This window comes from Canis aureus, chromosome 8, assembly GCF_053574225.1.
Source record: "Canis aureus isolate CA01 chromosome 8, VMU_Caureus_v.1.0, whole genome shotgun sequence".
In the NCBI taxonomy this organism is placed as follows: domain Eukaryota; kingdom Metazoa; phylum Chordata; class Mammalia; order Carnivora; family Canidae; genus Canis; species Canis aureus.
The window spans coordinates 66,348,666-66,361,410 of record NC_135618.1 but is presented as its reverse complement, the minus strand read 5'-3'; the positions used below and the strand labels follow the sequence as shown (position 1 = coordinate 66,361,410).

The 12,745-nt window shown below is 45.8% G+C and overlaps 1 protein-coding gene across 3 annotated transcripts in view; it reads left to right on the top strand.

Annotated features, from left to right (window-relative positions):
- Positions 1 to 12,745, top strand: part of USP42 (ubiquitin specific peptidase 42) — a 71,605-nt gene that overhangs the window by 14,248 nt on the left and 44,612 nt on the right. Inside the window, exons 1-2 of one of the 3 annotated variants that reach the window (XM_077907750.1) lie at positions 7,422 to 7,554; positions 11,603 to 11,852. In XM_077907750.1, coding sequence (XP_077763876.1) covers positions 11,612 to 11,852 — 241 coding nt within the window. In that variant the 5' untranslated portion in view covers positions 7,422 to 7,554; positions 11,603 to 11,611. Of the gene's footprint in view, positions 1 to 7,421; positions 7,555 to 9,680; positions 10,636 to 11,602; positions 11,853 to 12,745 lie in introns of those variants that run through there. The other 2 variants (XM_077907752.1, XM_077907751.1) reach the window with 2 other exon arrangements.

Genomic DNA, 12,745 nt, shown 5'->3' with positions numbered 1-12,745 from the left:
AGGATGTAAGAGTGGACGAACAAGTGAAAAATCAATTAGTGCAATACACCACATTAATAGAAGGAAGAGGAAAAAACCTTAACCTCCTGATCATATTAATTCATATAGCAAAAACATTTGACAAAATCTAACACTTTGGGGATCCCTGAGTAGCTCAGTGGTTTAGCGCCTGCCTTCAGCCCAGGATGTGATCCTGGAGACCTGGGATCAAATGTCGGGCTCCCAGCATGGAGCCTGTTTCTCCCTCTGCCTATGTCTCTGCCTCTGTGTGTGTGTGTGTGTGTCTCATGAATAAATAAAGAAATAAAAATCTTTAAAAAAAAATCTAACACTCTGTCATGAGAAAAACACCCAACAGACTAGCAATAGGAGAGAACTTCCTTATTATAAAGGGAATTTATTAAAAACACACCAAAAGCACAAACAACAAAAGAAAAAATAAACTCGGTTTCATTAAAATTAAAAAGTTTTGTGTTTTAAAGGACATTCTCGGGAAGCCTGGGTGGCTCAGCGGTTTAGTGCCTGCCTTCAGCCCAGGGCATGATCCTGGAGTCCCAGGATTGAGTCCCACATAGGGCTCCCTGTATGGAGCCTGCTTCTCCCTCTGCCTGTGTCTCTGCCTCTCTCTCTCTTTTTCTGTGTCTCTCATGAATAAATAAAATACTTTTTTTTAAAAAAGGACACTCTCAAGAGAGTAAAACAACCCCTATCAGAGAAACTATCTCCCAATCATATATATTTTTAATGTTATTTATTTATTTGAGAGAGTGAGAGAGAGGGTAGAGCACAAGATGGGGGAGGGGCAGAGGGCGAAGCAGACTCCCCACTGAGCAGGGAACCTGATGTAGGGCTTCATCCCAGGACCCTGAGATCATGACCTGAGCCTAAGGCAGACACTTAAATGACTGAGCCAGCTAGGCACCATCCCCATCTTATATTTGATAAGAGTCTAGTAACCAGTATAAACAACTCTTACAACTCAACAATAAAAAGGCAAATAATCCAATTTAAAAATTGACAAACTAGTTGAATAGACATTTCTCCAAAGATGAATGGCTAATGAGCATGTGAAAAAATGCTCGACATCATTAGTCATTAGGGAAATGTAAAACCACAATGATACACCAGGAAAAGAAAAAAAGTAATAACAGGTGTTGGCAAGGATGTAAAGAAATTAGGACCCTCAAGTATTGGGAATGCAAGACGGTGCAGTCATTGTGAAAAATAGTATAGTGGTTTCTCAAGTTAAACATAGATTGACTATATGACCCAGCAATTTCACTCCTAGGTACATACACCAAAGAATTGAAAACAGGTATTCAAACTAAAACTTGTATATAAATGTTCATAGCTGTTCTATTCATGACATCCAAAAGGTGGAAATAATCCAAATGTCCATCAGCAGGTGAATGGATAAATAAAATGGGGTATGTCCATACAGTGGAATATTATTCAGTTGTAATAGGGAATGAAGTACTGATATATCCTACCATGTGAATAAATCTTGAAAACATGCTATGCGAATGAAGCCAGACATAAGAGACCTCATGGTGTGTGATTCCTTTATTTTATTTTATTTTATTTTATTTTATTTTTTTTAAACAAGATTTTTAAAAAGATTTTATTTATTCATGAGAGACAGAGAGAGACACAGAGACACACACACACACAGAGAGAGAGAGAGAGAGAGAGGCAGAGATACAGGCAGAGGGAGAAGCAGGCTCCATGCAGGGAGCCCGACGTGGGACTCAATCCGGGGTCTCCAGGATCATGCCCTGGGCTGAAGGCGGCGCTAAACCGCTGAGCCACCTGGGCTGCCCGTGTGATTCCTTTTATATAAAATACTTAGAATAGGTAAATCCACAGATACAGAAACAAGATTAATGGTTGCCAAGATTAAGAGCAGATAGGGAGTAACTGCTTAATGTGTAGGTTTCCACTTCAGGGTATTGAAAAAATTCTGGAACTAGATAGAACTAATGGTTGCAGAAAACTGTGAATGTACTTAATGCCACTAAATTACACACTTTGAGGGGCACCTGGCTGGCTCAGTCAGTGGAATGTTACTCTTGATCTTGGGGTTGTGAGTTCGAGACCCACATTTGGTAGAGTGATTACTTAAAATAAAAAATCTTTAAAATGGTCAAAATGATTAATTTTATGTTGTATTTTACCACACTTCAAAAAAGCAATGAAATAAAAATTATTAGAAATGCTCTTTAAGTAGCATGATAGTCTTCAATGGAAAGATCTCTAAGGAATTTCTGTGAAGTTATTAAATATCATAGGAACTCAAGATATCATGCTTAAAGAGTTTGGGTTTCTTTTTTAAAGATTTTTTAATTTATTTGAGAGAGTGTGTGTGAGCAGGGGGAAGGGCAGAAGGAGAGAGAGAATCCTGAAGCTGACTCCCTGCTGAGTGCAGAGGCCAACATGGGGCTTGATCCTAGACCCTGAGATCATAACCAGAGCTGAAATCCAGAGTTGACCACTTAACCTACTGAGCCACCCAGGCACCCCTGGGGTTTTTTATATATGTACTGCTCTGTAACTTGTTTTTATCACTTGATAAGGTACCCTACAGAACTTTTACCCTCAAGTAAATATAGAATAGTTTCTACTCTGATGATTAGTATTATACAGACCTTTACTCTCCAATATGTTAGTGGCTAGTGAGCAACCTGCTATGTGGCTCATACTACATGTTTAAATGATAATATTTGGGGTGTATTGGATTAAATCAAGTATATTATTAAAACTAATCTCACTTTTAAAAAGCCTTTTATTTTTAAAATATTTTATTTATTTATTTGAGAGAGAATGAGCAAGAGAGAACAGGAGTGGGGGGGGGAGGGAGAAACTGAGCAGGGAGTAGGACACGGGGCTCAATCCAGGGACTCCAAGATCACAACTGGAGCCAAAGGCAGCTGCCCAACCCACTGAGCCACCTATGCACCCCTTACAAAGCCTTTTTAAATGGCTCTCTGCCTCTCTCTCTGCCTCTCTCTCTCTCTATCATGAATAAATAAATAAATCTTAAAAAAAACAAAACTGTTGAGACCTAAAAAAACAAAACTGTTGAGACCTGAGTCTATCATTGGATGTCGATTTTCACTCTTCCAAACAGAGAAACTCTGAGCTCGGTGGTAGCCTCTCCCTTTGGCTACCACCACGCTGTGAGTTGACCCTATGTTGAGAAATTTTTCTGACACAGTTCTGATCCAGTTTCCTTTAGATACTCACCAAGGTGAATTAGGTTATCAAGTTCTGCTTTCCTCTCTTTTGACTTTCTCTCTCCATCTGTTTCTGTGTCTCTCTGCTCTGGGTTGCCCCTACTAATTTCACCTTGCACATTGCCACTCAGTCGATCTGCAGGGGCTCAGTCTCAGGGAGCCTCCTGCAGGAAAGCCTCCTCTGAACTTCCCCTCCCACTTATCTGGCCCCTCCCACTATACTGTTTTCTCCTACACTTCCTTCCTGCAATATTGGCACTCATTGCTCACCTGCTTTATGTAAAGATCCTAAAAGCTCACTGAAGGTGGGGACTAGCGCATTATCACTGCTCTCTCTGATTTCCAGAGTAGATGGCAGGAGGGTATTTATTTGGGCAATGAATGTGTGAGCTGTTTCAAGAGAAGGGAGCCATATACAGTTAAGTGTGAAGTGTATTAATGAATGGCTTTATTGCCCAGATGAATATTCAAGCATCTTAGTAAGTGCCACATGAGTCCTTTTAGGACTAACTGCATTGCATTGGTAAATTTATTTTAATCTTCATATTATAGGCATTTTATTGAATTCTGGAAAGAATTTCTTTGGCATCAGTTACAGTACCCTTAAAATCTTTACAAACTGAAGTATAACCCTTCATTCAGAAAATCTTTTTTTTTTTAAAGATTTATTTATTCATGAGAGACACAGAGAGAGAAACATAGGGTGAGTGGGAAGCAGGCTCCTCGCAGGGAGCCAGATGCGGGACTCGACTCGATGCGGGACTTGATCCCGAATCCCAGGGCCTGAGCCAAAGGCAGACACTCAACCACTGAGCCATCCAGGCATCCCCAGAAAATCTTTAAGAAAGCTTTTTAGGACTTGGTCATGAGTTCTGGGTCCTGCACAATTTTCAAGTTTGTTATTTATACCTTAGCATTTTGTTTTAGCTCTTGTGACTGTTATTTTTCTTTTCTTTTTTAAATTCATGAGAGACACAGAGACAGGGAGAGGCAGAGACACAGGCAGGTCCTACAGCTCCTTCAATGTATCATTCCTTTCCTCCCTAAGTAAGACTTATGCTTGTCCAATTGGGCCATACTGAGACTTAACCTTAGTGAGTGGTCTAGTGGCCATGGGGGCTTCGGGCAGATCCTAAAGAATGCATTGTCTTGTAGGGTATTTGCCTCACTTGAGGATTCTACATTGTCTTCAGGTTGGGGGGCTAAGATGGGTCACTTCTGAAGACCCAGAGTTTAGAGCAATCTGAAGTTCCTATCCCTAGTCTTGGGAATCCACCACTTCTTTATTAGAGCCCTGACTTCAGTGTTGGAGACTGACCTTGGCTGAGAAGTCAATCACTACTAAAGTTTGGCTTCTTCGAAGTGGGCCCCTGAGCCTGGTCCTTAGGACTGCCAGCCTGTCCTCTGACTCCAGATGATGGTTATGGTGGGGCACTAAAACGTCTCTCTGGCGTTTATGCTTTGCTTTACATTGATGATGAATAGCCCAGGCCTATCATTTTCCTTCTTCAAAGCAGCAATGGTCATCGAATTTCACAGTTCTTCCAATGACTGTTTTCCTCACGTTCACAAACACCAGAGAGATTGAATAAGCCAACGCATGCCCTTCTACCCATTTCCCAACTCACTTTCCCCTAGGTGGGAGTCTTACACAATTGCATGGAGATCGGTGAATCACATATCACCTGGAATCTTATCCTTAGACTCTCTTGCCTAGGACCTTTTCTGGTACCTGCTGTCTAGTCAGGCTACCTAGAAGCAGGGCTTGAAACAGAACTCAGATACATGTGACATATCGAGGGTGTGCTCTGGGGAGAAAGAGAAGGGAGGAAGAGAGGAAGGAAAGGAGTCAACCTAGGATGTAGTGGAAGACGAACTTTTCTCTGATCCCACCGGAGCTCTGGAGTATGCACTGCACTACAAGGGCTGGTCACAAGTTGAGGCAAGGCCTTTCTAAACTCATTTATCAGTGGGACATTGTTGTAGGCTAGGAGGGTGGTAGGCGTGGTTAACCTCCCTGTGAGGCAGCGCCCCCATTCAGCCAAGAACAGCTGTCAGAAGGGGCAGCTGTAAGTTATTAGCAGCTATCACTCATAGCAGCTGGGAGGGGAATGGGTGCATCAGCCAGTAAAGAGGATCTGGTAGGGCATTTACAGCATCACTACAGGCTCGCTAAGTGTCTAGAGGTTCTCAAAAAATCTATCATTCTACTACTTTTGGTTCTTTATCTGGATTGGAAGGCGAGGGCATTTGGGGTGAGTTGGCTTCTGGCGTAAAGACAGTTTTTGTAAAGGCAACGGGCTAAGTAATCTGTGAAGTTCAGAAGAACAGAGGCAAAGTGAAATCTCCAAACAGATTCACTTTGGATAAGCTCTGGTCTGGAAGAAAACAAGTTTTTGGGGCAAGTTGGTTCACCACCTCATCACCCATCTGATCCTGCCTCTAAGAGCCTGTTCTGGTAGAGAATGAAAAGGGATGGTTAGAACATAACAGAAAACAAAACACACACACACACACACACACACACACCCCAAACCCTCTTCCTATCTGAGTTGCTCAGGTACTGTATTAAGGGGTGGACTCTGGGGGTAACTTTGTTAATAGAATGCAGAATGAAAAATGAAATTAGAAGCCAAACATCTAGTGTGACTTCCAAAGGAAGCGTTTTGAACTGCCACAAGAGTCAGGTGAATATTAAGGGTTTGGCTCTTTAATTCCTTCTTATTCTGTATTTGACATCTCAAAGTCATTTGAGGGAAGGCAAGTAAATTATTGAGTCCATCCCTGTGGCCTTTCTGCTCTTGCAGATCTCTCATTAGTGCTGAAAGGGCCACAGAGGTGAAATTCCGTAACCATTCTTCATCAGAAAGTAAGTTGTGGTGTTCATCCCCAAAATGAACCCTGAATTTTGGAGGTTTGGAATTCACCTTTTCCCACCTTGTTTCTTCAAAGTACTTCAATGTTCTGCTCCAAACACACAACTGATATTGTTAATCACACAAGTGATCTCTTTCCATAACAAGAGTGAAGTAAGGGCCACCATGAAAATATGTGCAGTCTTTTAAGGGGGAGTAGTGAGATTCTGATGGGGGATTCAAGCGGGGCTCCATGAGGAGGCACAGGCAGGGCTTCCCCAAGCAGATAGATGTAGGAATGGGGTGTTTGTAGGAAAAAAGTCTGCTATGGCTGGGACCCACACAAGAAGAAAGGTAACTGAGGCTTCAGTGTCAGGTGAAGGAGTTTAGACTATTCTGCGGGCAAGAGGCTGAAAGCTCTGAAGAGAGCAACGTTTGACCTGTGTTATTGAAGGATGAAGGAGATCACAGGAAAATAACGGTGGAACGGGAGTTGAGACTAGGAGGAGAGCATCAGAAAGGATACTGAGGGAATGGGTGTGGCGAGGAGGTGGCCTCGGCTAGGGTCGGGTGTGACTCGGTGTTGGACGTTAGACCGTGGGAAGGGCTCGGATTAGTGCAGGAGAGTGCCCTGTCCTTAATCAAAGCCGAGAAGCCATCCGAGACGAGCGGAGCTGCAGCGCTGAATCTCGCCGCGGAAACCCAGTAAGTGCTCGGGAGTAGGCACCCGGCACTGGGGAGCCAGAGCTGGTCTAGCTGTCCCATTAAGTGCGAGGAACGCTTGGAGCGGAGGTGCAGTCGTGACGGGCTCTTTTCAAGGGCCAGCCTTCAAACTCTCCTTCCCGCCGAGTGCCTAGGAATCCCGACTGGCGCCCGCGCGCTCCGGCGTCCTTAAATGCTGGATCGCTAGGCCGAGGCTCTCCCGGACCCGTGTCCGTTCAGGGGACCCTGGCCCTCCGCGTCACCGCGCAGGCCAGATGGGCCCGGGCGCGGCGAGGGCGCGGCGAGGGCGCGGGGAGGGCGCAGCTCGGACCACCCGGCCGCCGCGCGCTCGGGGCGCTCCGCTCCCGCCGGCCGCTCCGGGGAAAGACCGCCCTGGCCTGCGCCGCGCGGCTCGGCTCCGCCAATCAGCGCGCTCCTTCCGCGGCGCCCGGCGCTCCAGTGACGCGCGCGCCAGCCTGCGCCGGCGGCGCTTTGGCGACCGCCCCTCCCGCGCTCGCCCGGCCCGTTAGCTCCGCGCCGCGCCTCTTGTGCGACGGCCCCTGGGCGGCGGCGCGTGCGGGCGCGGCCCTGGCGCGCCCCCTGGCGGCCCGGCGGGGCGCTGCGGGCGCGGCGCTGACCCGGAGGCGGCGGCGGCGGTGCCCGGATGGAGGCACGTCATTGTCCCCCGCCGGGCGGCTGGGCTGTGTGCGGCGGCGGCGGCGGCGGCGGCCGAGGGGGATGGAGCGAGCGCCGAGCCGGGTCAGGTAAGCTCCCGCCTCCTTCCCGCCTGCCGCCGGCCGGCGTGGGGCCCGCAGAGCGCCCCGCTCGCCTCGGCCGCAGCTGGCCAGGCCGCCCCTGAGCCGGCGCGGCCCGCAGGGGACTGGCGCGGCCCCTCGCCTGCCGCCCCCTTCGCAGCCGCGGGGCCGCCCGGGACCCCGCGGCGCCGGTGGCAGCGCCGCTACCGCCGGCCGGGCCAGGCCGCTGGGGAGGGGGCGGCGGCCGGGGCGGTCGGGCGCCGGGAGAGCGGGGCTGCGCGGGGAGGCCAGACCCCCCTGGTTGCCATGGACACTGCCCTCCCACCCCCACCCGGCCCCAGCCCGCCCCCTCGGCCCGTGGGCCGGGCCGGGCGGGCGGCTCCGGGGCGGCCTGGCCCGCATGGGTCTGCCCGCGGTGGGCGTGTGCTGGTGCCGGCCGCGGAGCCCGGCGTCCCCGGCCCGCCCGCCGCCCCCCGCGTGGCTGCCACCTCTCACCCTCGGAGCGGCCCTCGGAGCCCGGGGCTCGCCTCCCCGCCCCCCCCCGCGCCCCCAGGGAGACAAACTTTCCCACCCCGGCGCCCCTCGGCGGCGCGCCGGTCCCTCTCGCGAGGCGGTCCACCTGGCTCCTCAGCCGAGTGTCCGAGTTCCCCACGCCGGCCGCCGGGGCGGAGCGGGCACCCTCGGGGTGGGGGGGCGGAGGGGCGGAGGGGCGGAGGGGCGGAGGGGAGAGGAGGGGCCGGCCCCGGCGGCGCGTCCCCCAGAGCGTGTGCGCCTCGGTCGCGTTCTTTATCTTCAGCGCAGGGAGAGCGGACTTACCTGGAGGGGGTCGGGGACGAGGGTGATCAGTTTCAGATGTTTGAAATGAAGATTTGACGGGACCGAAGTTTTACGATCCTAGGACTTTAACCTCGTTCTAATGAATGCAGTCGAGATCACTTTTGTTGAATGGCGCTTTTATATTCAGGGAGGCCTTAGGGTTTACTTGTTTATGGGAAAACATGTTGGTTATTTAAAGTAAAGACACTCGGATAATAGTGAAACTGGTTGAGGAACGTGTTCAGTTAACACCTCTCTTTCGAGGTTAACAACGGTATTATAGGTTCTCCTACGTTTTTGTGGCGTCTCGAAATTTTTTAAGAGAGTTGTAAATTTTAAAGATAATTTTACTCTCTGGGTTCATTCATCGTGCACAGGGGATATGGATAATCAGTTTTACTTATTTGTTTTTATTTAAGGTCAGTTTCACTTTCTTTTCCTATCGTTGAATCAAGTCTACCCTGGTTTGTAAAGCTTTAAGGCCAGTCGTTTTATTTACCTAAAAATAATTGAAATCAAGGCTTTATCTTTTTAAAGCTTGTGTGTTTTCTTTTTAAATAGAAATGTCACAAAAACGTGGATTACGTTGTTTATGAAGACTGTATCATTTTCTTCTCTACATGTATTCATGTTATCCCCTTTATGAGCAGTGCCACAGTGATTTTAAAGTAGAGATACGCTTTTCTTTTTTTAAATGAAAAAAAAAAAAGCATATGCTATTTGATAGAAATATCATATAAGGGACTGAAAATTTTAAGCCTTCCAAATAAAAGATTGCACTTAAGGCAAAGGAAGCATTTGTGAACTCCATTTGTCTCATTCCTCTACACACATCCAGCCTTGATTCAAGTACTCATTTTTTTCAAACGTGCTTTTATAACTTTTTGTGTATCATTAGAAGATGCTGAGAGAAATTTTAACTTTTCACTGAAATAGCTGCTTAAAAGTCCTGATATAACCATAATGTTTAGAAGCTTTACTGAGAGTAAAGAACTTCTTTAACTGTATGAATCTTAGGTCCTGTGCAACATTGTTTGACTTCTAGAAAGGATATCTCTGTAGCAGATGGAATTTGGTTTGGATATTTGATGGTTTTAGGATAAGTAAGCATTCATTGGCCGAATATACAAATGAAGACAAATGGATAGTTTTGGTTTGTTTTCCTAGAATTATAATGCTATATGGTTATTGATGATTGAGTTGTATGCTTTCCTTAATTTTTTTTAAGAGCCCGCCTCCCCACCCCCCACCCCCCATCCCAGCCCCCAAAGGCAATTGGAACAAGTAAAATGGTTTTATTTGGTCATTTGTTAATGATTGTCCTGAAGGGATGTTTACCCTGGGAAAATTGAGGTTTTTTTCTAGTAAATGTTATTGTAAATGAGGCCAAATTAACCTTTCCTCAGGACGCTGTTTTGACTTCTTCGTTTTGCTCCTCCTTGTCTTCCTCCTCCTCCTTTGTTTTCTTACACATGCTTGCCTCCACTGTGTTTCATGGTGTAGACTTTATTTGGATAAAACAGCTCAAGCTTTCTTCCTGAATGAGGATCCTGTATCATAGATTGACTTAAAATAGTTCCGTTTTTCTTATTTTATTAAGATGTAATCTGACATCTACTTTTTAATTTCTGCATAAGATTCCAAAAAAATTTTTAAGGTTGTGCTTTTGGGGCAGAGGACTGTAATCATGCCATCATTTAAAATTATAACAAATTTGAGGATTTTAAAAGAAGCTCACTGTGAGCAAACTGTGCATCACAGCATTTGTTGAGGTGGCGTACGCATTGGTATTTATTCTTTCACTTGACTGTATTGAATATTTTTTAAAACAAGTTTTAAAAGGCTGTTCCTACTTCAAAGTAGGAATGAGATACTGTATACAAATGAGATACTGTATATAAATCACTCAGGACAAACTGGTGCTAAAAGCAAACACTGGTTACTTCCTATCTTCAGAATTCATTCATTTGCTCAGCACATGTGTGGCAAGCTTTCTGTGTGCCAGGTCAGGAAATAGAAATAAAAGTATGACAGAGAGCAATGAGTGAAACCGGCCATGGAGTGGGTGCTGTAGCGCTACCATAGAAATCAGCGCCAGGGCGCTGTGGGAGCTCGCAGGATGGGTTCTAACCCAGTGAGAAATGTTGTCAAGGAAAGTGTCCCAGAGGAAATGAATTCTAAGCTGAGAAGTGGAAGTGGTAACTGGCCAGAGGTGGAAGGATGGAAGAGAGTGAGGTAAAAAAAGAACAGGAGGCGAAGAGTCAGAGAGAGCAGGTAGGAATGGAACGTGGGGAGCGGTTCCTATGTCAGGCAGGAGCAAGTCTGGGTGTCGGGATGTTGTACCTGGGGCGGTCAGGGCACGCCTCAAAGAACGGTTATCTATAGAGGAGTGGCACACTGGATTTGGTTGTCACTGGACAGTTTACATTCCTAAAAGGATCCCCTTGACTGGATGGGTATAGCCAGAAGGAACTCTTGCTGGGAATATTGGGCCAGGTGCCTGGTTCTACTTGGTGACTAAGTTTGGGTTATAATTGCTCCATTTTCTAGACCCTGTGGACTCTGTCCAATTTCTCATAGGTCCATTATGAAAATTAAGTGAATCTATGTTCAGTGATTAACACAGTGCCCAGCATATAGAAAATGCTTAAGTGTAGCCCTAAGATTTAAAAGTAGGATTCAGAGAGAAAATTATAATTACTTTTTTAACCTGTATTTATGTTCAAATTTGATGTCAGTAATATCTTACGGGCTTTGTTTAAAAAGTCACATATACCAAATAAATGAGCCTCTTCAGGAAAACTTTTCAAATGTGTGACTTCCTATTGTTTTTTGAATAATATATTTCAAACAAGTCATTTTGGACTTGAAGGTTAAAATTAAAGCTAGATAGAACAAAATATATGGGTTTTTGGCAAATGTATAGAATTGGAAATTGAGGTACCTGATTATAAACCGAAATATGAGACTAAGAAATTTTAGGGGGCTCTCGGGATAGAATGACAAGATCCAATCAAATATTTCATTGAAGTTTTTACAACTAAAATTGTTAGATGAGCACAATGCTAAATGTTCCAAGGAAATGATTTCAAAATTTAAAAATACTGCTGCTGGTATATTACAGTGACTTGTTTGACAATGATTAAATATGACTAGATCTAATGGTAGATTAAAATCTAATGGTAGGTTAAGTAGATTACTTTTCTCACTTTATGAAACAACTGTATTTTGTCTTTTGCAGAGTTGAACAATGACCATAGTTGACAAAGCTTCTGAATCTTCAGACCCATCAACCTATCAGAATCAGCCTGGCAGCTCTGAGGCAGTCTCACCTGGAGACATGGATGCAGGTTCTGCCAGCTGGGGAGCTGTGTCTTCGCTAAATGATGTTTCAAATCACACACTTTCTTTAGGACCAGTACCTGGTGCTGTAGTTTATTCAAGTTCATCTGTACCTGATAAATCAAAACCATCACCACAAAAGGATCAAGGTACTACTTTTTTAAGGACAAAATTCTTCCAAGAAACTTTTATATAAATGTTGTCAATGGTTGGTAGTTTTGGAGAGGGTCTTCTTTTGTAAGACCTATTGCTACCCAAGTGGCCAGCAGGCTTCATTTTTCTGCACTACTTGTTTATGATTAACATGTATCATAACAGGGTCGCCTTGGTGGCTCAGGGGTTGAGTGTCTGCCTTTGGCTCAGGTCGTGATGCAGGCATCCTGGGACTGAGTCCCACATCAGGCTCCTCGAATGGAGCCTGCTTCTCCCTCTGTCTATGTCTCCACTTTTCTCTCTGTGCCTCTCATGAATAAATAAATGAAACCTTAAAAAAAAGTGTCATAACAAGGTAGATGACTTTTAGTTACTATAACATTTGTAGTTTTTTATTCCTAATTTTTTGGAGGATAAGCTTCATCTTGGTGAGATTTGAGATGGGCAGGCATTTTGTTAACTTGTCAGGTAACCATAGTTCCCTAGATGTCTATCTTTAAAATTTTTGAAGATTTTTAAAAAAATATTTATTCATGAGAGACACTGAGAGAGACGCAGAGACATAGGCAGAGGGAGAAGCAGGCTCCATGCAGGGAGCCCAATGTGGGGACTTGATCCCGGGACCGCAGGATCATGCCCTGAGCCAAAGGCAGACGCTCAACCTCTGAGCCACCCAGGGGTCCCTGAAGATATTTTTTTTTAAATGGTTGCCTTTTGGGCAGCCCGGGTGGCTCAGCGGTTTAGTGCTGCCTTTAGCTCAGGGCCTGATCCCAGAGACCTGGGATCGAGTCCCACGTCAGGCTCCCTGCATGGAGCCTACTTCTCCCTCTGCCTGTGTCTCTGCTTCTCTTTCTCTCTCTCTCTCTGTGTCTCTCATGAATAAATAAAT